Raw genomic sequence first — 25,560 nt, 5'->3', positions numbered from 1 at the left:
ATCCTAGCCACATCTATTAAACAGTCTATTCTTTTTATGCAGATTGAATTGTCTTTTAGAAAGCAATATTAAGTATGAATAAATTGTGTGTGTTTCTTGGCAACTGTTCTTTCCATTTATCTTTCTCTCTTGTCCTATACCATCATTGCACTCATAATTATTGTAGCATTTATATTTTAATAACTCACAAATAAATTAATCTTAATTTTAAGAGGATAATTGACAGTGGATATTTTAATTATATTGATTAGTTCTCAATAAAGTTCTGTAATTTTCTTTCTACAGACAATGTACATTTATTGTCAGCTTTATGCCTACATATTTCTTGTTTCATATAGTAAATGCTTGATTTTGGCTGCTTTTTTTGATATTTGGGGAAATTTTGTCTTCCAGTCTTGGATTCTTCTGTTAACCATCACCTTACTGAACTTGAGAGTTGTTTACTCAGTGAATAAATAATCTCAACTACCATTTGGATTGTGTATAAACCAGGGCATAGTTATTATCTAAGGTTATTGTCATTCTTGATAGGAACTCAAGATTTTTACAATGAATAAGAGGTCCATTGTAACATAATTCTACTATAGTAACTCAATGGATAGAAATAACAATGAAATTAATTCCAGATTTATTCCACAGAGTGTTCTTTATCAAAATAATTATTTAAGCCTGATATATAATAGTCACTAGATATGCAATCTTGCTTAAATTTATCCCTATAAAGTACTTAACACTGTTAAAAGTAGAGAAGTTGAAGTGGGATAAAATATGTAGAGGAAAGGATAGAGGCATGAATATGTTTTTTAAATGGAGGTCAAGATATACTCTTGAAAGTTCATAGAAAAAAGAATCAGATTTGTAGTAGGCACTGTTGTTTGCTAATTTGTATCCATAACTTCCTTGTTTCTTCTTAACTTTGAGTATCTCCTCCAAAATCAATCAGGTGGCTCCTTATGTCACATTGCATTCTACTTCTTAGTAATCTGTCCTCTTTGCTAGTAATTGATACACAAATGGGAAGTGCATTATTTGGGCCAATGAGATGAGGAAAACGTTTGTTTTTATGTTTAAGATACTTAATGGAAAAGCCATTCTTTGGACATGGACAAAAAATGCATAAGAGATAATAGATTTGCTGAATGATATCTTATGATCAAGTGGGGAACTGCCTTTGTATGAAGGCTTTATTTTTGATGGCAGAAGTGAGGAAAGACATGAACATGGAATCTTGGTAGCATTGTTGAAAAACTGAGTCAGACAAATCTGGAATCCAAGCTAGCTGGGATTCACCTAGCTGTGAATCTTCGGTTACATAAAATATTAAATTTACTTACTGATGCAGTTTGGGCAAACTTTCTGTTTCAACTAAGAGCAACTTAACTGATAAAAGCATGCTAGTTATATAACAATCATAAAAATACTAAAAGTGATGATATAATTCACAAAAATTTGACAGAAATGAAGGGAAGATGATGTTTAAAAGAATTTCAATCTTCTTAGAAGGAAGTCAGTAAAATTTAAAGTTGATAAAACAAGAAAACCAAAGTAGATTCTGGGATGGTGGTATGAGAAGTCAGTGTAACCCAACCCCCTACCAACATAACCCATTTAGCTGTTAAAAGTGTGTGTGTGTTTTTTTTTAAATCAGTGTCTAGAGAGTAGCCTAAGAACATAGAGCAAATGAAAAAGGATTTATTCAAAAATATCTACCAAAAGCTGCCACTTTGTAGGTACAAATAGCCTGGAGCATTTGAGGCAGGAATAGCTTTCAAAACCCTTACTGCCAATTCAATGTAACAGAAACTCTGCTCTAGTTGGGTGTATCGGAAAGATGGGATTCCCTCCATTCAATCACCAATCTCTAGGTCTAGGACTCCAGTTTCACCCTAGGAGAAACAGACCACTGACATATTTCATCCTTCTAGCTTCATATTGTAGAAGATCTATTACAGATATGCTCAGCAGACAGGACTGGTGCTCCCTGCTCCACCTATCCCCCACTTACAGGGTGGAAGTGCTGTTTTAGTCACAGCAGTCTGACTATACTGAGTCCTACTCTCCTTCACCCAAATTTGCTTACAGGTAGAGGTTTCCAGCAAGGAGAATCAAGCCAACCCCTAAAACATCAGGAGCTACCATTCCTGTTCATGTCTCTCTTATAGAATAGTGTTCTCATGCTTAAAGAAACTAACCACTTTCCCTGTGCCCAGCACCAATAAAGTAGTGGATAGAGCCAGGTCAGACAAAAAGAACAGAGAGCTCTGCAGCAGTAACAGAACTGACTATGGAGAGGTTCATACCAAAGTATGTTGTTGAAAACAATAGATTTCTTAGTGTTGAACAATTAAGGAGAGGTTGATACCACTATAACTCTAGTAGCAAAAAGAAAAACAGTAAATAAATTAGAACTTTAAAAGATAATCAGGGAAAGAAACCATGAAAAAGAGTCTTCCTAGGGTGGAGTGAGCATCAAAGGCTGGCAACACATAAACAAGCCATGATATAAACAAGCATTTTGAGGAGTGGGGTCATACAAGGGAGAAAGGAGGAATCCCTCAGCCAAGGAAATCACAATCATCTTGGGACATAAGACATTTTTTCTTAAATTGACTTTTTGTAGCCTTCATGCCATACATGTTACTTCTTTCATTGTGGACTTATTCTGGGAATCCTTTTGCCACCATGCCTACTAACAGACTCAAAGTCCATGTGGAGGCACCTCAGCCCATAGTTACATAAAAGATGAAAGTGACTGGGGTGCTCAGGCTGGAGGATCCATAGGGTCCAAACAACATATGTACTTATTGTGAAATTATGCTTTCATCCCCCTCCCTTTCATAATGCACCCAAACCTTAGTAAGGAAGATTCCCATCCTTGTTCCATTATTTTCCTTTCTTCAACCTTCATTTCTATTTTGTCTTTGTCCCTACCCTGCAGCTTCATCACTCCTGGGATGTGCTGATGAGGAGATGTACTGAGGGACTCTATTGGTAAAAGGAAAAGGAAATAGCTAATTTTCTACCTTGTCTGTTAAAGTGCCAAACAAACTAAGAATATTATATTTAAGCTAACCTGGAATTTTTAAGCATTGAATAGGCCTGTGATTTTTTTTTCATCAGGGTATTTTGACTATCACAATAACTGGAAAATGCTACTGACATTTTGTCAACTGGGCAAGGATGATAGATATTTTGTAGTATTTGGGCTAGTCCCACACAATGAAGAATCATCCTATGTTCCAGATGACTTTCTAATGAACTGTGAGACTTTTGCCAGGATATACAGCTTATCTACAGAAATCACACTTCCTCTTTTTATCTACCATGATCATCTATAATTCATCTTGGCCTATTGTCTATATTCCCACTAGTTAAGACCATTTCACATTTTCTCTTATTCTGTACCAATAAGCCTGGTATGTTAATTTTTATGGTAATGTCATTTTGTACTTCCATCCATACCTCTACTCTTTCATTTTTCTGTTCATCTTATACAGAATAATTTCTGTCTTCAAAAGCCATACTAATTTCTTATCAGGCAATATACCTTGACCATATAATGATGTCTTATAGTGTAGCCCTTCTCAAACTTTAATATATGGAAACATATTATTTTTATATTTTTATTATAAAAAGGAAATTGAAAAATAAGGACAATATTTAGAAGTATTCTTTAAACAACTGTCATTTTTGTACCACTTTTTATAAATTTTACTGTACCCACATACCATGTGAATTTTTTTTCTTAAGGACTTTTTTTATATCAACATAATATTTTTTCTTGAGTACTTATTTTGGCTGCATGCTTAGCAATATGCTTGTGAATTTATTGATTTGCTTCTACTTTATTTACTTATATACTTTAACATAAAGAGTTAGCTATGAAAATTTTAAATATATTAATTCAGTTTTATCCAAAATCATTTCATATATAACTGGTGTTTTGCAGAACAGTGTCTGAAAAACTGACTCATATATGGAGATTAGTCTGTAGAAAAAAAAAACAGAACAAAACAAACAAACAAACAAAAGAAAAAACCCAGACAATAAAACTGTCCCTGGGGAGACAGTTTTATTGTCTGGGAGATAGATGGATAGAACATATCATTGTTATTGAAACTGACCTCAGTCTTCTGAGTTCAAGAGATCCTCCCAGCTCAGAATGCTGAGTAGCTTATACTACAGGTTGTTTTAGGTTTTGTTTTTGTTTTTGTTTTCTAAGCTCTATTACACATTTTGATGTTTCATTTTTCAGTCTTTGCTTTTTTAAGCATTGGAGAGTTTTACTTTGACTACTTAAAAAACTAACTAAACCAAACAGCAGCATTGAGAATAACAGTGAGAAGGAAGAATGAGGTCCTGTTTCTTTCCACCTCAGAAGACAAAATCATGGGTTCTTTGAAGCCAAGGATGGATGCAATGATCACCTTTTGAGGAGACACTAATGTATTCCTATCCATATTTTTAAAAGCTTTTTGCTATATCCTAAAGTGTAACTTTACAAACAAAATAATAACAAATATCACAAACATATAAGATACTTAGTGTTTTGTCTGTGTGATAGTAAGAGCTTAATAAAAGTTATAGTTAAGTTTGGCTTAGCTTGATAGAATTCCTTTTGGCCTTATCATCCCTCTCACATTGGGATGACCAGTTACTCTTGAGTAATGAATCATTTGGTGAAATGATTTTTCAATGTTCTAAAGCCACTGAAGGACATCAGTAAGCACAAGGTAAACACAATTTCTCAAGGCAAAAAGTTTGGATAAATAATCTAACCTAAGAAAGTCTGTCTTCTGTGCTAAAGGTTAAAAAAAATTATGATAACAACTCTTTCTTTATCCTAGTACATAAAGTTATATTTAATTGTATTACATTTAATATAACATTAATTATATTACATTTATAAGTACCAATTCTAAATAGGATTCTTCTGTTAAAATGGGTAGATGCTAAAATAGGGACTCCTAAATATTAAACATCTGCTAAGCATAAATTGCTTTCTATAATGACTAAGATGTTATAGTTCATTTTGACAATGTGAAAAATAAATTTGGTGTTTTTGTTTTTGTCTCTGTTTTATGTGTATCTGTCATCAGGCTACATATTAAGCTAGAGAATGGAACTTCCCAAACTACATTTTAACCTTGAATGATCCACTAGGAGAAAGTATAAAAAAAATCAGATGCATTCAGAGCATATATAGATAAGTTTTTGTCAGTATTGAATGAAATATTCCTTTGGGCTCCCCTTTTCATCATGCACACCTTCTCTTACCTCCAAATCCCTTAGGATATTCAGTTACTGGTAGACATCCAGCCACCAGATAGTGAGGGCCTGTAAGGTCTCAAAAGCTACCTCTACAATTTAAACACTTAGTTTGAACTGTGATTCAAACGGATAATTTTCTGTGTATATAAACCATAACAGCATATTCAAATTTTTCTCTAACTCAGATCCAAATTTTTCTCTAACTCATGTTTTTACTTTAAAAACATCTGAGTGTCTTGCATGGATGCAAAATGAATTTCATCAGAAGTGTTAGGGTCCCTTTGCAAGTGTAACTTTCTTGCCCTTCTGGCAGAGGTACAAAGTAAACATTACCCCAGTGTTCCTGAAAATAGCTTTGAGGCGGTTGGTGGAGTTTCATTGTATAGCAACAAACTAGGTTCTATGCCAGATATATTAACACTTCTCCATTCTTGTGTAAAGGAAGGATCTAAGATGTCTTTGACACAGCATCCTAATTCACCTTACTCTTAATTTGTTCAAAATTACAAAGAAAACTGTTATGTTATGTTATGTACCTTAGAAAATAGTAAAAGCAGCACATTAAGGGATGAGTAAAAAGAGGCTAATCAAAAAGTTCTAAAGATCACTTCACAAGATATTATTAAACCAAAAGCTATGATAAGTAATGGGGATTTAGCATCAGGTGGTAAAGGTTGTTTCTTTTATGGTACCCAAGTGCCCTTTACTACTCATTATTTTCTAGAACCAAATAATGCCTATGAACTGCATACACAGCATCTATTGAAATGTGGGAGAGCTGGATACCCACTCATGCTAAGGATCCCTTCTAAATTTATAATTCAAATCTCTTGGAGAATTAACCTTGTTGTTATTAATATTGTTATAATGTTACAAATTTCCTTTGGGATCAGATCATGTTTTTATACTTCATCTCTCTGGAAAAAAGTGGAAAATTATGTATCAAACAACATAGAACCAAGAAAGGAATTGTGAAAAAAGCTTTTATAATAATGAAAATAATTTAAATTGGGTAAACAAGACATTTAATAATATGAATGAGATGACTGAACACACACCTCTAGCCTCTTAAATTAGAACATAATACTGTTGGGTCCACTTAAATGACTTGTGCCTATATTTATAATAATTTTAGCATATTCCCCTTCTGAATAAGACTCATAAGTCACCCTGAAAAAAACATTATCAGTGCACTTAATCATTTAATTTAAGGATTGTCTTTTTATTAGACATATTGGTTTAAAAATAGTTAACATTTAACTGAAGAGCTGAAATCAATGTGGTAAACTTTATTGGTACAATCTATTTCAAAATTATCATAATACATATGTAGTTATGCCTTCATTATTGTTAGATATAATACCGTAAAAGTTTATGGAATTACACCATGTAATAATTTGTATTATGATTGTATGTAGTGGGTAATTGACTTTTGTATTCAGCCATGTCAAGAAAACTAGAATTCTTTTATCCTGAAAATCATGTACTTTTTTTGATGATAGCATCACACAAAGATATTGTTATTTCTACTGCTACTGCCACCAAATTTAACAAAGTATTATCATTTGAATAGACTGAAGAGCTTCCCAGGATATTCACTTTTTATCTTTTTCTAGCATACTCAACAATATTAAATATTGATTATATCTAATAAGTTATCACATATATAATAAGCTACATTGACTCCCTAATAGTAACTTTTGCTGAGAAGAGGATACAGATGTTTTGCATCACCTTTTACTGCTTCCGGATTTTTCTTAGTGTTTCTTCGAACTATTCTAGGAAATGTAGTTTTTGAATATTTAATTGATTGCTAAAACTTACATTTCCAAGCTCAAATGACACTGAAATGGAGCAACACAATCCATAGAAAGAAAAACACCCTTGGGTAAGGTTATTACAGTTTTATATAAGAACAAGATAAGGCTTAAAATATTTAAATAAATTCAGATAATTTTAGAACAGAAAGGGGATTAAGATCATTTCATCAGAGGCTGTCAAATCTAGCTATGCATCAGAATCACTTAAGGAGCTCATTAGAAAGCACAGATTCCTATATCACAAGCACAGCACTTCTGCTTCAATTTTGGGTAAAATCATAGAATTTTTCTTTTTAACAAGTAGCTTAGGTGCATAGCCAGGTATTTTGAAATCACCACTGTAATATAATGCCTTACACATAGGAGTTACATTTAATTCATCTCTGTAATCCTAGGTAGATTAGCAAAGTGCCAGGTACATGGCAGGTACAAAATAAATATTTGCAGAAGACAGGGCAGAAAAATGGTTTAAAAAAATCCATGAAAAGCATTAGAATCTGGATCTTAATTGGCCCAGCAATGGTAGGATAAGAACTTCAGATCCTATCTTTTCTAACAGTCATTTATTCATATCAAACAAAGTAAATAAATCACCCAAAATTGTCAATCTCATAAGATTATGTTATGGGCATACAGGTATGCATAAAGGTACTATTCCCATCTCACAAGTTTTAATACTTTCTCTGATCATAATTTTCTTATGTATTATAAAGATTTTTTAAAACTTTCTCAGCTTTGGTGTTTTAATATGTGGGTTTACTAAATAACTTAAAAACACATTGTATAATTCTTTGAAGCAGGAAACACAACATCATAGGCATCATTGTTGCTTTTACTTATCTACTCCCTACAAAAAGTTTGTGTCACTTACATAAATGTAGGTATTTGATAATTTTTCTAATGTCTTGTTGAACTATTGTACTAGAATTTGATTGCATTTCCAAATAAGTTTTCAGTATAAGAGAAAGTTACACAATTGCATTCTCCTGTTATTGCAGCAACATTTTAGGACCTTACTACAAGATTCCCAGGAGGAGAAGAAGGAAAAGAACAAAAAGGAGGCAGAGGGGACAAAGGAAGGGAAAGAAGAGGAATAATAAGACTTCTTCAGTTCCAAACTTTCACCTTGGTTTATATTCTCACATGAAACCTTTATTGGTTCCCACAATGGTCTAATTTATAAGTCAGTTTTCCCAATAATGAATTGTTAACACAATACAACTTATATCATATGGGTTTTGATTTCTCAAAACATTCCCCAAATTATAGTCATCAATACTTCAGTGAGAGTCCTGTAAGATCATTACGGTTGTAAATGAATGTGCTATAAATCATTTGGTATCTCTGTTCATTCTTTTCATTAGTGTGAATGGCACTCATGAGTACTTGAACATTTTGAAGATAGGGCTTATTTGTGGGCAGTGAGCAGAGTAGGCTTGCATAAAACAGCTATGTGTTACTGTAGAAATTAAAATGAGATTATCCAACCTGAAATGATTTAACTTCTACAAATATCCAGGATTAAATAAAAACATAGTAACCATAACAACCTCATCTTATATAATGAGTATAGATTATTAAAATATCTTTTTAAATTTAATTTTTATTTGCTCTTTTTAGATATAGATGACAGGACAGTGTATTTTGACATATTATATGTACATGGATTATAACTTATTCTAATTAGGACCCATTTTTGATGTTATACATGATGTGGCGTTTCATTGGTGATGTATACATATATGAACATAGAAAAGTTCTGTCTTACTTTTTTCTGTTTTTTTCCTTTTTATTGGTGCTATAACTATACCTAACAGTTGGACTTGTTATCACATATTTATATATGCACACAATAAAATAGTATAATTTGAACAATTTCATTCCCCAGTATCTTCCCTTTTCCTCTCCTCCCTCTCCCTGATGATCCCCTTCTTCTATTCTACTGGTCTCTTTTCTATTTTTTTTAAATCTGTGCTAGTTATAGATGATAGTAGAATGCATTTGGTACATTGTACACAAATGGAGCACAACTTCTCATTATTCTGGCTGTACATGTTACAGACTCACACCAGAAGTGTAATAATACATATATAGTGTAATAATGTCTCTCTCATTCCACTGTCCTTCCCACAGACCCTCCCCTCTCCTCATTCCCTTCTGCACAATCCAAAGTTCCTTCATTCTTACCTACCCTACCTCTTCCACTATGGATCAGCATCCGCTTATCAGAGAAAATATTTGACATTTGGGTTTTTGGGGATTGGCTTATTTCACTTAGCATGATGTTCTCTAGTTCCATCCACTTATCTACAAATGCCACAGTTTCATTTTTAAGGCTGTGTAATATTCCATTGTATACTTTTTACTACATTTTCTTTATCCATTTAATGTTGAATGGTATCTATGTTGGTTCCATAGTTTAGCTATTGTGAATTGGTTGGCTAAAAACATTGATGTGGTTGTATCATTGTAGTATGCTGATTTTAAGTCCTTTGGGTATAAATTGAGGAGTGGGACAGCTAGGTCAAATGGTGGTTCCATTTCAAGTTTTCTGAGGAATCTCCTTACTGATTTCTAAAGTGGTTGGACCAATTTGCCGTCCCACCAGCAATGTATGAGGCTACCTTTTTTCCCACATCCTCGCCAACACTTATAATTGCTTATATTCTTTATAATTGCCATTCTGACTGGAGTGGGATGAAATTTAGACTAGTTTTGATGTTTCTCTAATTTCTAGAGATAATGAACATTTTTCCATATGTTTGCTAATCTATTGTATATCTTCTATGAAGTTTCTGTTCAGTTCCTTAGCCCATTTATTGATTGGGTTATTTGGTTTTTTTTGGGGGGGGGGGTTGATGTTAAGTTTTTTGAGTTCTTTCTATATCCTGGAGATTAATACTCTACCTGAGTTGCGTGTGGTAAAGATTTTTTTCCCATTCTGTAAGCTCTGTCTTCACATTATTGATTGTTTCCTTTGCTGAGAAGAAGCTTTTTAGTTTGAATCCATCCCAAGTATTGATTCCTAATTTTATTTCTTGTGCTTTGAGAGTCTTGTTAAGGAAGTCAGGTCTTAAGCCTACATGATGAAGATTGGGGCCTACTTTTTCTTCTACTAGGTGTGGGGTCTCTGGTCTAGTTCCCAATTCTTTGATCCATTTTGAGTTGACTTTTGTGCAGGGTGAGAGATAGAGGTTTAATTTCATTTTGCTACATATGGATTTCCACATTTCTCAGCACCATTTGTTGCATAGGCTATCTTTTCTCCAATGTATTTTCTTGGTGCCTTTGTCTAGTATGAGATAACTATTTATATGGGTTTGTTTCTATGTCTTTTTTTTGTACCATTAGTCTGCATGTCTATTGTGGTGCCAATACCATTCCATTTTTGTTATTATTGCTCTACAGTATAGCTTAAGGTCTGGTATTTTGATGCCTCCTGCTTCACTCTTCTTTCTAAGGATTGCTATGGCTACTGTGGGTCTTATTTTTCCAAATGAATTTCATCATTGCTGTTTCTAGTTCTATGAAGAATGTCATTAGAATTTTAATAGGAATTGCATTAAATCTGTATAACAGTTTTGGGAGTATGGCCATTTCGATAATATTAATTCTTTATATCCAGAAACATGGGAGATCTTTTCATCTTTTAAGGTCTTCTTCAATTTCTTTAGTGTTCTGTAGTTTTCACTATAAAGGTTTTTCACCTCTTTTGTTAGATTGATTCCCAAGAATTTTAAATTTTTTGAGGCTATTGTGAATGGGGTAGTTTTCCTAATTTCTTTTTCAGTAGATTCATTGCTTATGTATACAAATGCATTTTATTTGTGGGTATTGATTTTATATCCTGCTACTTTGCTAAATTCATTTATTAGTTCTAGAAGTTTTTTGGTGTAATTTTTTGGATATTCTAAATATAGAATCATGTCATCAGCAAATAGTGATAGTTTGAGTTCTTCTTTTCCTATTCCTACTTGTATCCCTTTAATTTCTTTCATCTGTCTGATTGCTCTGGCTAGAGTTTCAAGGACTTAGTTGAATAGAAATGTTGAAAGAGGGCATTCCTGTCTTGTTCCAGTTTTTAGAGGGAATGCTTTCAATTTTTCTCCATTTAGAATGATGTTGACATTGGACTTAGTACTGATAATTTTCACAATGTTGAGGTATGTTCCTACTATTCCTAGTTTTTCTAGTATTTTGAACATGAAGAGGTGCTATATTTGGTCAAATGTTTTTTCTGCATCTATTGAAATAATCAAGTGTATCTTGTCTTTAAGTCTGTTATGTTATCTATTATGTTTATTTATTTCTTTATGTTGAACCAACCTTGTATCCCTAGGATGAGCCCCACTTGATCATGGTGCAGTATCTTTTAAATATGTTTTTGTATGATTTGCCACTATTTAATGAGAATTTTTGCATCTGTGTTCATCAGGGATCCTGCTCTGAAGTTTTCTTTCCTTGATATGTCTTTGTCTAGTTTGGAATCAAAGTGATACTGGCCTCATAGAATGAGTTTGAAAGGATTCCCTCCTTTTCTGTTTCATGGAATAATTTGAGAAGTGTTGATGTTAGTTCTTCTTTGAAGGTCTTGTAGAACTCAGCTAAGAATCTGACTTGTCCTGGGCTTTTCTTGGTTAGTAAGTTTTGATCGCGTCTTCTATTTCATTGCTTGAAATTGATCTGTTTAAATTGTGTCTGTCTTCCTGTTTCAGTTTGGATAGATTATATATCTCTAGAAATTTGTTTATGTCTTTGAGATTTTCTATTTTACTTGAGTATAAATTTTTAAAGTTGTTTCTAATTATCTTCTATATTTCAATAGTGTCTGTCATGATATTTCTTTTTATCACAAATTTTAGTAATTTGGATTTTCTCTCTCCTTCTCTTCATTAGCATGGCTAAGTGTTTATTAATTTTATTTATTTTTTCAAAGAACTGACTTTTTGTTTTGTCAGTGTTTTCAGTTGTTTCTTTTGTTTCAATTTCATTGATTTCAGCTCTGATTTTAATTATTTTTTGCTTTCTACTACTTTTGGGGTTCATTTGTTTTTCTTTTTCTAGGGTTTTGACATATAATGTTAGGTCTTTTATTTGTTGACTTTGTTTTCTTTTAATGAATGAGCTCAATGCAATGATCTTTCTTCTTAGTACTGCTTTCATAGCATCCCAAAGATTTTTGATATATCAGTGTTTTGATTTACCTCTAAGAATTTTTTATCTCCTCCCTGATGTCTTCTGCCATCCATTCAGTAGCATATTATTTAGTCTCCAGGTGTTGGAGTAGCTTCTATTTTTTATTTTTTCCTTGATTTCTGATTTCATTTCAATATGGTCAGATAGAATGCATGGTTGTGTCTTTATTATTATTATTATTATTATTATTATTATTATTATTATTATTATTATTGTATTTGCTAAGACTTGCTTTGTGGCATAATATATGGTCTGTTTTGGACAAGGATCCATGTGCTGGATATATAGAGTATGGTATATAGATATACCATATAGAGAGTATTTCATCGAGCAAATACTCCTTCGGAAGGAGTATTTGCTCGAGTATTTGCTCGATGAAATACTCTATATATGGTTGAAATGCTCTATATATGTCTGTTCAGTCTATATCATTGATTGTGTTATTTAGTTCTGTTGTTTCTTTGTTTAGTTTTTGTTTGGAAGATCTATCCAGTAGTAAGAGCAGTATGTTAAAGTCTTCCATTATTATTGTGTTGTGGTCTGTTTGATTCGTGAAATTGAGAAGGGTTTGTTTGATGTACATAGATGCTCCATTATTTGAGGCATAAATATTTATGATTGTTATATCCTCTTGATATATGATTCCCTTAAGCAGTACGAAATGTCCTTCTTTATCCCTTCTGACTAAATTTGGTTTGAAGTCCACTTTGTCTGATATGAAAATGGAAACCCCTAGTTGTTTACATAGTCCATGTGAGTGAATAAGATTTTCCCCAACCCATCACCTTCAGTCTGTGGATGTCTTTTCCTAGGAGGTGAGTCTCTTGAAGACAGCATATTGTTAGGTCTTTTTAAAAAATCCAATCTGCCAGTCTGTGTCTTTTGATTAATAAGTTTAGGCCATTAACATTCATGGTTATTATTGAGACATTATTTGTATTCCCAGTTATTTTGGTTTATTTTTGGTTTTTATTTTGACTTAGTTTTTCCTTTGATTGACCATTCCTTTAATACAGCTCCTCTCTTTGCCAGTTTTCACTGTATTTTTTTCCTCATTTCCTTCTTGTGGAATATTTTGGTGAGAATGTTCTGTAGTGCAGGTTTTCTAATTGTGAATTCTTTTAAATTTGTTTATCATGGAAAGATTTTATTTCATCTTCAAATATAAATCTTAATTTTTCTGGATATAAAATGCTCAGTTGGCATCTGTTCTCTTTTAGAGCTTCATATATGTTATTCCAGGACCTGCTGGCATTGAGGGTCTGGGTTGAGAAATCACTTAAAATCCAAATTGGTTTCCCCCTATATGTAATTTGATTTTTTCTCTCACAGCCTTTAAAATTCTATCCTTATTCTGTGTGTCATTCATTCTCATTATAATGTGTTTTGCGTGTCTGCTGTAATTTTGTACATTTGGGGTCCTACTGTAATCCTCTTGCATTTGATTTTCCATTTCATTCTTTAGATTTGGGAAATTTTCTGATATTATGTCATTGAAAAGATTGTGCATTCCTTTGATTTGTATCTCCATGCCTTCGTCTATTCTGATAAATCTTTAATTTGGTCTTTTCATGTTATCCCATATTTCTTAGAAGTTCTGTTCATGGTTTCTTACCCTCTTCTCTGTGCAGTTGCCTTTATTTTCAAGATTATATATTTTGTCTTCATTGCCTGAGGTTCTTTTCTTCTAAGTGGTCTAGTGTGTTGCTGATACTTCCCACTGAAGTTTTAATTTGGTTTAGTTTTATCTTCATTTTGAGAATTTCTGCTTGATTTCTTTTTATAATCTCTCCCTCTTTATTGAGGTAATATTTCACTTCCTGTATTTTCTCTCCTATATCATCCTTTATTTCAAAGATCAGTCTAGCTCTGTATCTTCTAAACTCCTTCTCTGACATTTTTTCTACTGTGTTGTCTACAGATTCTATTGTTGGAACATCTTGGTTTATTTGAGATACTGTGTTCCCTTGATTTTTTGTGTTTGTTTGTGTGTCTTCCCATTAGCAATATAGATGTAAGGCAGTACAGTTTCTACCCTGTACACTCACAATATCCCTGAAGGCTTCCATTACCTCACCTTTAAGGGGGAGACCAATATTAACAGCACCAAATGCACACAATATACTCCTTTAGCCAAAATAGCTCCTATTAAGGCATCTACAGTTTTGTCACAATAAACAGAAATGATATGTTCAATTATTGTCTACAATATAAACAGTAAGTTTGATAAAAGGGTTTGCTGTTTCTAATGATGGACAATAAGGTAACAAAAGTAGTCTAATATGATGTTTCTGAGGGAGAAGAAGAAAAGATAGAGGTAAAAAATGTACTAAGAGCGAGGGAGGAATTAATAGAGGTTGGCTGTTAGTATGAGAGAAGTGAGAAAGACAATCCAGGGAGACAGGTTAGAGAAAAAATATATACAGATTTTTTTTAAAAAAAGTAAAAATATAAGGATATACAACAAAACTGTAATATACTATTCAGACATCCCATTCTTAATAAATTGATGCATGAAAAATATTTGGATTCAAAGATGGTAGATATGTGAGAGAGAGGGGAAAATTTTTTAAAAAGGAAAGTCTCAATGGAAAATTGAACAATAGCTTCTGTTGGCTTTCAAATTTTTTCTCTGCTTCCATTTTTGGATAGGTTGGTTTGTCTGAAGTTTAATGGTAGCTCCAGTCCACTGGGTAAAAAAACTATTTGGGTGGGCAAGATGATAGCAATATGTTGTCACATCCTCTTCCAGTGTTCCCACCCATTGTAGTTGGTCCTTCCTTCCCCATACATTTCAGGACTCACTGAGCTGGAGAGACTCTGGTTTTCTAGTTTCTCCAACATGTGCTCCCCTTAGGGAACTGTCTCTAATCTCTCGTGTTCCACAGACTTTCTAGACCCAGACTGGCCCACACAAACCCAGCTGCAATCTGGTGGACCTGGGCTTCAGATTCCCCAGGCTCTATCTTGCTGTAGTCAGAAGATCTCAATGCCATTTCAACTTGCAGAGAGACCACCATGGATGTGCTCACACAAAAGAGAGACCCTGCAAAGAAGTAGCCAGATGGCAGCTACTAGTACACCCAGAAGAAAGACCTCAGGTGCAACCAGACCAGCAGGTACCTTGACAATATATCTCCAGACCCTTGCTGGTGTCCCCAGATTGAGGCGGCTGTGCCCTGAGATAGTGGAAGTGGCAGCAGCCAACTTGCAGGCCCTGGCAGGTATCCCAAGATGGTTGAAGCCGAGTGTAACCAAACCTGCATCTGTGAGCACTGTGACTATGGACTTCTAGGCAGTATGAGACAGTGGGCAGCAGACAATCCACTGGAGGTCTGTGGCCAGTCTGCAGGCTAACAGCAGGCGATCCTCGGGTGAAGGTCAGGCTGCAGGCAATGGGCCAGCAATAGGCAAGTGAGTGGGCAAATGGCAAATAATAGGCGGCAGTCAGCAAGCAATCTATGCTCAAAAAAGCAGGTGATATGCTGGTAGACAGCAGAGGATTGCTGCATACGAATGGGGGGTAAACAACGGGATCAGTTGGCAATGACTGCTACTTTGTAGAGAAACAGTATTTTCTCTGTTTGAATCCCAAGTGACAAGGAGTTCAGTCTCCCTCTAGATCACCATCTTGGATCTAGCAAGTTCTGTCTTATTCATTTACTATCTTTCCTATTCCTATCCCCACTCCCTTCCTTTCATTCACCTTTGTCTAATCCACTGAACATCTATTCTTCCCCTCCATCCCCACCTTGTTTTCTATTATCATCCACATATCAGAGAAAACATTTGACCTTTAGTTTAGGTCTACCAGTGTATCACTCTTAGCATTAAAGTTTCCATATCCATTTATTTACCAGCAAAAGTCATAGAGTCATTCCTTTTCATGGCTGAGTAATATTCCACTTTGTGTGTGTGTGTGTGTGTGTGTGTGTGTGTGTGTGTATCACATTTTGTTTATCTATTCAACTGTTGGAGGGTTCCTTGGTTGGTTCCATAACTTAGCTATTGTGAGTTGAACTGCTATAAACATTGTTGTCGCTGTGTCACTGTAGTATGATGATTTTAACTACTGGGGATATATGCCAAGGAGTTGGTATAACTGGGTGAATAGTGGTTCCATTCCTAGTTTTTTGAGGAATTGCCACACTGCTTTCCAGAGTGATTTCACCAATTTGCAGTTCAACCAGCAAGGTATGAGTGCACTCTTTCCCCACATCCTTGCGATAACATTTATTGTTACTTGTATTCTTGATGATTGCTATTCTGACTGGAGTGAGATGGAATCTCAGTGTTGTTTTAATTGGCATTACTCTAATTGCTAGAGACATTGAACATTTTTTTCATATATTTGTTGACTATTTGTATTTCTTCTCGTATGAAATGCCTATTCAGTTCCTTTGCCCATTTATTGATTGGGTTATTATTATTTTTTTTGTATTTAAGTTTTTTGAGTTCTTTGTATATCCTGGAGATTAGTGCTGCAGATCTGAGGTTCAGGTGACAAATATTTTCTTCCATTCTGTAGGCTGTTTACATTATTAATTGTTTCCTTTGCTGTGAAGAATTTTTTTAGTTTGATGCATCCTATTTATTGGTTACTGATTTTAACTTCCTATGCTTTAGGAATTTCAAGAAGACAGTTACTGAGCCAATATGTTTCAGTGTTGAGCCTATATTTTTTTCCTAGTAGGCACAGAGTGTCTGTTCTAGTATAGGTCCTTGATGCACTTTGAGTTAAGTTTTGTGCAGGGTGAGAGACGGGGTTAAATTTCATTCTGTTAGAGATGGATTTCCAGTTTTCCCAGCACTATTTGTTGAAGAGGATACCTTTCTCCAGTGTATGTTTATGGAGCCTATATCAAGTATGAGGTAACTATATTTATGTAGATTTGTCTCTGTGTGTTCTATTCTATTCCACTGGTCTTCTTGCCTGTTTTGGTGCCAAAACCATGCCAGTTTTGTTACTCTAGCTCTGTAGTATGAATTAAGGTCTGGTATTGTGATGGCTCCTGCTTCACTTTTTTTTTTTAACAAATTATTGCTTTAACTATTCTGGGCTTCTTGTTTTTCCAAATGAATTTCATAACTGCTTTTTATATTTCTATGAAGAATGTCACTGAAATTTTGATGATATTTGCATTGAATCTATATACCACTTTTGGTAGTTTGGCTATTTTGACTATATAAATTCTGCCTATTCAAGACCTTGGGTGGTCTTTCCATCTTGTAAGGTCCTCTTCAATTTCTTTCTTTAGTGTTCTGTAGTTTTTATTGTAGAGGTCTTTTGCCTCTTTTATTAGATTAATTCCTAAGGTTTTTTGTTTGTTTGTTTGGGTTGGTTTAGTTTTTAAGGCTATTGTGAATGAGATAGCTTTTTTAAAATTTTCTCTTTCAGCTGATTCATCATTGTCATAAAGGAACAAAATTTATTTCTGGGTTAAAGAAATAATTAACACAATTAAGTAACCCCAAATTAAAATTAATTTAACACAATTTATTGTGTATCCTGCTATCTTGGTGAATTCATTTATGAATTCTAGAAGTTTTCTGGTGGAGTTTTTTGGGTCTTCTAAATATAGGAGCACGTTGTCAACAAACAGAGATAGTTTGAGCTCTTCTTTTCCTATTCCTATCCCTTTAGTTACTTTCTTTTGTCTCATTGCTCTGGTTAGAGTTTCCAGGACTGTGTTGAATAGAAGTGGTAAAAGAGGGCATCAGTATCTTGTTTCAATTTTTATGGGAAATGCTTTTAATTTTTCTGCATTTAGAATGATGTTGGCTTTGGGTTTTATGTATGTAGCTCATAAAATGTTGCAGGTATATTCCTACTGTTCTACATTTTCTAGTGTTTTGAACATGAATGGATGCTGTATTTTGTCATGTGCTTTTTCTGCATCTATTGAGATAATCATGCTATTCTTATGTTTATTGATTTCTGTATGTTGAACCAACCTTTCATCCCTGTGATAAAATTAACTTGATCATTTTGCACTATTTTTTAAATATGTTTTTATATGTAAATTGCCATTGTTTAAGAATTTTTGCATTTATGTTCATCAAGGTTACTAGTCTGAAGTTTTCTTTCCTTGATGTGTCATTGTTTGGTTTTGATATCAGGGTGATACTGTCTTCATTAGAATGAATTTGGAAGGGTTCCCTCCTTTTTTATTTCATGGAATAATTTGAAGAAGACGGTGTTAGTTCTTTTAAGTTCTAGTGGAACTCAACTGAGAATTCATCTAGTCTTGGGCTTTTTCTTCATTGGTAAACTTTTGATGGTGTCTTCAGTTTCATTGCTTGAAATAGATATGTTTATATTTTCTGTGTCCTCTTGATTCAATTTCTTCAATGTCTTCAAGATTTTCTATTTTATTGGAATATAAATTTTCAAAGTAGTTTCTGATTATTGTCTGTATTTCAGTAGTGTTTGTTGATATTTCCTTTTTTCATTATAAATTTTAGTAATTTGAGTTTTTTCATTCTTTTTCTTTATTATCTTGGCTAAGTTTTTTATCAATTTTATTCAAAGAATGAACTTTTAATTATTATTTTTGTTTGTTTTTTGTTTATTATAATTTCATTGATTTCAGTCTGATTTTAATGATGCTGTGTCTTCTGCTTTTGGTGTTGATTTGTTGTTCTTGTTCTATGGCCTTGAGTTGTAATGTTAGGTTACTTATTTTGTGACTTTCTATTCTTTTAATTAATGAGGTTATTGCAATGAACTTTCCTCTTAGAATTGCCTTTATAGTCTCCCAGATATTTTGATATATTATATTGCTATTCTTATTTACCTCTAAGTATTTTTTATTTCACCCCTGATTTCTGCTATCCATTTGTCACTCAATAGTGTATTATTTAGTCTCCAGGTGTTAGAGTAGCTTCCATTTTTTATTGTTGATTTCTAATTTCATTCCACTATGATCTGATAGAATGCTAGATATTTTCTCTATTTTTTTATTTTCTAAGAGTTACTTTTTGTCCTAAAATATGGTATATTTTAGAGAAGGATCTGTGTGTTGCTGAGAAAAAAAGCACATTCAATCATTGATGGATGAAATATTCTTTATATGTCTGTTAATTCCAAAATGTTAATTGTATTTTTTAGTTTTATAGCTTCTTTATTTAGTTTTTGTTTGGAGCATCTATCTAGTGATGAGAGAGATGTGTTAATGTCACCCAGTATTATTGTGTTGTGGTCTACTTGATTCTTGAAATTGAGAGAGCTTGTTTGATGTACATATATGTTCCGTTGTTTGGGGCATAAACATTTACAATTGTTATATTTTGTTGATGTATAATTCCCTTAAACAGAATTAAATGAAATTCTTTGTCCCTTCTGTTTAACTTTGGCTGGAAGTCCACTTTATCTGATAGGAGAAAAGAAATCCCTGCTTGTTTACAAGATCCATGGGAATGATATGTGGTGTTTTTTTCCCAATGCTTTTACCTTCAGTCTGTGGATGTTTTTGCTTCTTAAGTGAGTCTCTTAGAGACACCATATTGTTGGGTTTTGTTATTTAATCAAACTCCCAGTTTTTCTTTTGATTGATGAGATTAGGCCATTTATATTCAATGTTATTATTGAGATATGATTTTTATTCCCTACCATTTTGATTTATTTCTAGTTTTTAGTTTGAATTAGTTTCTTCTTTGATTGTCCATTCTTCTAGTGTAGTTCTTCCCTTTGTTTCATTTTTATTTTTCATTTCCTCTTCATGAAATATTTTATTCATTTTATGTTTTATGGTCCAAGCTTTACACTTGTGAGTTCTTTTAACTTTTATTTATCATGGAAAATTTTTATTTGTCAATTCTGAAGCTTAATTTTGCTAGGTATAGTGTTCTTGGCTGGCATTCATTTTCTTTCAGGTTTGTATACACTATTCCAAGACCTTCTAGCTTTGAGGGTCTGAGTTGAAAATCAGTTAGATCTAGGTTTCCCTCTAAATGTGACTAGTCATTTTTCTCTAGTAGCATTTAAAATTCTATCCTTATTCAGTATGTTATGCATTTTCCTAATAATGTGCTTGGTGTGGGTCTGCTGTAATTTTGTATATTTGGGGTCCTATAAGCTTCTTGTATATGATTTTTTCATTCCATTTTTAAGACTTGAGAAATTTTCTGATGTTATTTCATTGAAAAGATTGTGCATTCCTTTGGTTTATGTCTCCAAGACTTCATTTATCTCAATAAATCTTATATTTGTTATTTAATGTTATCCCATATTTTTGGAAGTTCAGTTTATGCTCTATTAACATCTTTCTCTATGGTCAACTTTAAGATTATATATTTTGTATTCATTGCCTGAAACTCTTTCTTCCATATGGTTTTGTCTGCTGGTGATGCTTTTCATTGATTTTATTTTTAATATTTTTTTAGTTGTCATGGGACTTTATTTTATTTATTTATATGTGGTGCTTAAAATTGAACCTAGTGCCTCATACATGCTAGGCTATGCTCTACCACTGAGCCACAACCCCAACCCTCCATTGAATTTTTAATTTGTTTTGTTGTTGTTTGTTTGTTTTTGGAGGGGGTACCAGGGATTAAACTCAGGGGCAGTTGACCACTGAGCCACATCCCTAGCCCTATTTTGTATTTTATTTAGAGTTAGGGTCTCACTGAGTTGCTTAGCACCTCGCTTTTGCAGTGGCTGGCTTTGAACTTATGATCCTTCTGTCTCAGTCTCCCAAGCCACAGGGATTACAGGCATGGTTCACCATCCTCAACTTAATTTGTTTTTTTTTTTTTGATTCCTTCATTTCTATAATTTCTGCTTGATTTTTTTTTTTTTTTTAGAATCTCTCATTATTGAAGTGATCTTTCATGTCTTGTATTTTCCCTCTGATTTCATTCCTTTCATCATTCTTTACCTCACAGATCAGTTTAATAGTGAACTTCCTAAACTCCTTCTCTGACATTGGTTCCACCTGGGTATTGATGGATTCTGTTTTTGTTGTATTTTGGTTTGTTTGGAGTGATTTTTCCCTTGCTTTCTCATGTTGTTTTTGTATCTACCCATCTAATAGTCTGGAGCAGGAGTGTCCCTGTGGACTTATAGTATCCTTGAAGGTTTCTAGTACCTCAATTTATGGGGAGACAAATAATAATAATAATAACTAATGGAAATAATATACACCATTAAACCAAATAGTTCCTTCTATGATGTCTACAATGATAATTATCACAATAAACAAAAATGATGTGATTAGTTATTAACCACACTAAAAATAGTAAATTTAAAAAAGTGTTAATAATTTCAAATGTTGAAAAGGGTTAAAATAGAAATGATGTTACATATGATGATTATGAGGGAGGAAGAAAGAAAATAGAAGCAAATAAAACGAAGGATGAGTGAATGAGAAGTCAATACAAATTTTCTGTTAGCAGACAAAATAGAGAAAGAGAATCAAGGGAAACTTTTAAGTGAGAGAAAAATAAAAAATTTTATGTAAAATTAAAAGAATACAAAATATATTAATCAAGCATTCTATCCCTTAAAAGACTGTGTGATGGAAGATAACTGCCCTTAAATAATGCTAGAAATTTGGAAAAAGAGGTGTGTGTGTGTGTGGGGGGGGGGGGGTGTGTGTGTGTGTGTGTGTATGATCCATTCTTGTCACAATTAAACAGAAAAGAAGATGGAAAAAAAAGTTCTCAATGGAAAGTTAAAGAATCGTTTCTCTTGGATTTCAAAAAATTCTTGTCTTCCCCTGTTAGCAGTGTTGGGGAGGGTGGACTGGAATATGATGCCTGTTGCACCCTCAGGGTGGGGTCACTAGAATGTGAGAGGAGATCCTGTAGGCAGACTTCCTGCAGTCAGGGCTTAGGCCTAGATAGGATGCAGTTTTTTCATTGAGTGGTGATTTGTCTAGAGATTTTAAATCAGTGCACCTCTAAGGCCCAGCAGTTGCCTGTCCATGCTGGGAGACTCTGGGTTCCACCTGTGTGGCATAACAGTCAATTCTTTCTCCCCTTCATCATCTGTAGACTCTGTGTTTCTGTCTCTCAGGTTCAATCTTTAACCTCAATCTCTCGTCCCTGTTCTTTCAAACTCCATGTTGGGTGTATCCCTCCCAGCCAGTCCTGTGAGCAGCCCGACTGGAGTGGGAGGGGTGTAGCCTCAATCCCTCTCTGCATCTTACCCTCTCCTGATCACTTAATCACTCTCTATGCCATGTGGTGTGGATTTGTCAAGCCTTGATTTGCCGGGAATAAGCCTCCATGGCTGCCAGCCCCATGATGCACTGCAGAAAGGCTACTTTCTCTGTCCACGAGCAGCTAGGAGAGAAACAGCCCCTTTCCCACACAAGAATAATGTATCAAGCAGTGTCTCTGATCTCAGATCTCTTAGTATCCAAACATGCCACAGGCCTCCCCAATTGCCACTGGGGATTTGTTCCTTATATTATTATACTCAGCCTCCTGAGTCCCCAATCTGCTTTGATATCCAGCATTAGTTCCCAGTAAAGTCTCCTTTTCATTTTTTTCCCCACCCACCATGCTGAGAAGCAGCTTATATACTTTCTTGGTTTCACACCTAGAAAAGCAACCTCCTCTATTCTGTCACTTCCCCAAATCCCCAAGTACCTTTATTTCCCTACCTTATATGCTTGAATTTTTGGTTCATGGGTGTGGAATCATCAAGGGAGTTGTAGCTTCAAAACATAACCTCACTTATCTGGAGTAGTCTATTTTTTACATTGTTCCTGTTGTGGAATATAAATTCTGTGAATTAGTTTTCTCTTTGAATTTCGTAAGTAAAAATCAATCTAAGGTAGAGATTGGGAAAAATTCAGAAACTGTATTGCTGAAGCTCCAAGCTTAAGGTAGAAAGGAAGCTGAGGAAGTGTGTCAGGAGATAACTATAGAATGAAAGTAAGAGGGGTTGGCTGATGAAAGCCTCATTTATTCTCAGGTCAGTTACCAACTCTGCACTGACCTAAGAACTTCTTCAATGAAGGGTATGACACTGATCATAACTTTCTTTCCTTGGCTTTTATACAGAGACTCCACTACAGAGAAGATCAAGTGTGGTCTCTGATTGATATGTGTGTACTTCAGATGAATACCCTTTTAAAATCACTTGCAAAGTTTCTGAGGGTTGATAATTTATTTTTACAGTTTTACAACTCTCAAATCTGCAACATTAGACTCAGTAAGATGCTCAATACATCACATATAGAATGAAATATGAAGTAAAAAGTTCTAGATCAAATGACTCTTTATTTTCACTCACTCCTAAACCCTGATTGTATTCTAGCTATTCTGTTGCTAAACCCATAACACATGACTTCCCTTTTTTCATCCACCTGGTTATTTCCATATTTTAGTCTGTAGTTTTCTGGAGGGGAGGGATTATGTTTACTTATCCTTGTGTCCTGCATACCTATAGTACCCGATGTCAAAGCTACTCAGTAAATGAATGTTCCTTGTATAGTTATATCAAAGTTTCATCATGTGTGAGTTTGGCTATGTTTGTTTGAAATTTTAAAAATCTTTTTGAATTTTTTTCTGAATCTACTTTTGTCTTCATGGATTTAAAGATATCTGAATTTATTATCAAAATATTGCACCAATAATCTCTCATGTTCTTGCCATTTTACTCCAATTAATTTTTAAGATACTATTTTCTTTTGCTTTACTCCAGAATTGAACAATGCCACAAAAAAATTCTTTACTAAAGAATATTTGAAAATTAAACAAAGCTTTCAGAAGTCCAGCTCTGCAAAATGGCCTCTACCAAGCTGCAGAAAAGCTTTTCATCTTTTTGGAGGTAAGGAAACTAATACCTACCCATCCCCGACCCAAAATAAAATTCTTGTAACTCTGTCCATTTTTCCAAGCCTGTTCTTATACCTAATTTCTTCCTGTCTTAAAAATGTTAGTGGATATATTTCTGTATTGATCTAATTTAAGTAAAGGTTTTGCTAAATATCTCCTTGCTGAAAGCTACAAATATACATATGAAGAAAATGAAGTCTATACATTGAAAGCAAATTTGAGAGAAACCAGTATTAAATTGACTTTCCTGGGGAGAATAAGAGGGAAGGTGGATGGAGAAAGGTTGGTCATTGGGTTCTAAGTTACAGTTAGATAAAAGTAAGAAGTCCAGGTGTGCTATTGAATATACTATAGACAATAATAATGTACTGTATATTTCAAAAAGCTAGAAGAAAAGATCTTGCATATTTTCACCATAAAGAAATGATAGATGTTTGAAGAGATAGATATAGCTAACCTGATTTAAACATTACAATATATGCTGTATCAAAAACATAATATCATACCTCATTAATATGTATATCAGTTAAAAATTCATAAAAATAAAAATAAATTAACTTTGCCTTTCCATCAGTGGTTAATATATAGATGATAAACAAGCATCTCACAAGTATCAGATTTGATAAAAACTATTTGACAAAAGCACTAGAACTCTTAATAAAAATTTTTATTAATTCAATTATCATAAGCTAAATTTATGTAGTTTAATATATTATTTTTCTAGCACAAGTTTAGGACAACTAGAAAGTGACAGAGCCTTGGAGTAGAGGGTATCACAGAACTGCATAGTGGTCTGAGAATGGTATACCAGTGTCTAGGTTCAGGTCTAAGTAGCTATATGATTTCAGGAATGTCATGAGCACCTCTATTGCTTGTATTCAGATAAAGTGTAAATGATTTTATCTGCCCCACCTAATTAATATACTAGTTGTAAAGACTGAATGAAACTAAGACCATTTTGAGCTTAAAGAATGTGTTACTGTATGACCATACAACATGGACATAAAATATAAAGTCATCTTTTATAAATTCTTGGTTTGTAAGAGCATGAATTACTATGTAGTTTTAGCATTTACAACTTATAATATTATGGGGCCAGATAGGGGAATCATGATCTTCAGAGAACAGGAGGAACTTCTACATAAGAAAATAAGACCAATACAGTGATGACAAAGACCCAAAGCAGATAGAGGCAGAGCCTGTATGGTGGAGGCAAAAAATAAATTGATACACTAAATCTCTTAAGTTTGAAGGAAGTAAGTGAAGGACCAATATAACTCTGCACAGTGGTTCAAATGAATAAAGTAGTTTAAGGATACTCAGTAAGCCCTTATGTCTTTATAATTTGGTTAGAAACTAAAAATATTATCTAGGATTTGGTATAAATAGGTTTAAAACTATAACATTTAGTCCAAAATATAATAGAAAATCAAATATGAGAAAAATCAGCTTTACATAAAGAATTCATACCCAAAAGGAGAAT

The 25,560-nt window shown here is 33.7% G+C and overlaps 1 protein-coding gene across 3 annotated transcripts in view; it reads left to right on the top strand.

Annotated features, from left to right (window-relative positions):
* The window catches only part of RNF180 (ring finger protein 180), a 230,378-nt gene that overhangs the window by 150,053 nt on the left and 54,765 nt on the right, over positions 1–25,560 (top strand). For all 3 annotated transcript variants that reach the window (XM_081285322.1, XM_081285320.1, XM_081285321.1), the window contains exon 7: positions 23,944–24,069. In XM_081285322.1, the coding sequence (XP_081141448.1) occupies positions 23,944–24,069 (126 nt within the window). The remainder of the gene's footprint in view (positions 1–23,943; positions 24,070–25,560) is intronic.

This window comes from Spermophilus citellus (assembly GCF_964194105.1).
Source record: "Spermophilus citellus genome assembly, chromosome: 1".
Lineage (NCBI taxonomy): Eukaryota > Metazoa > Chordata > Mammalia > Rodentia > Sciuridae > Spermophilus > Spermophilus citellus.
This window is presented reverse-complemented; position numbering and strand designations above follow the sequence as displayed.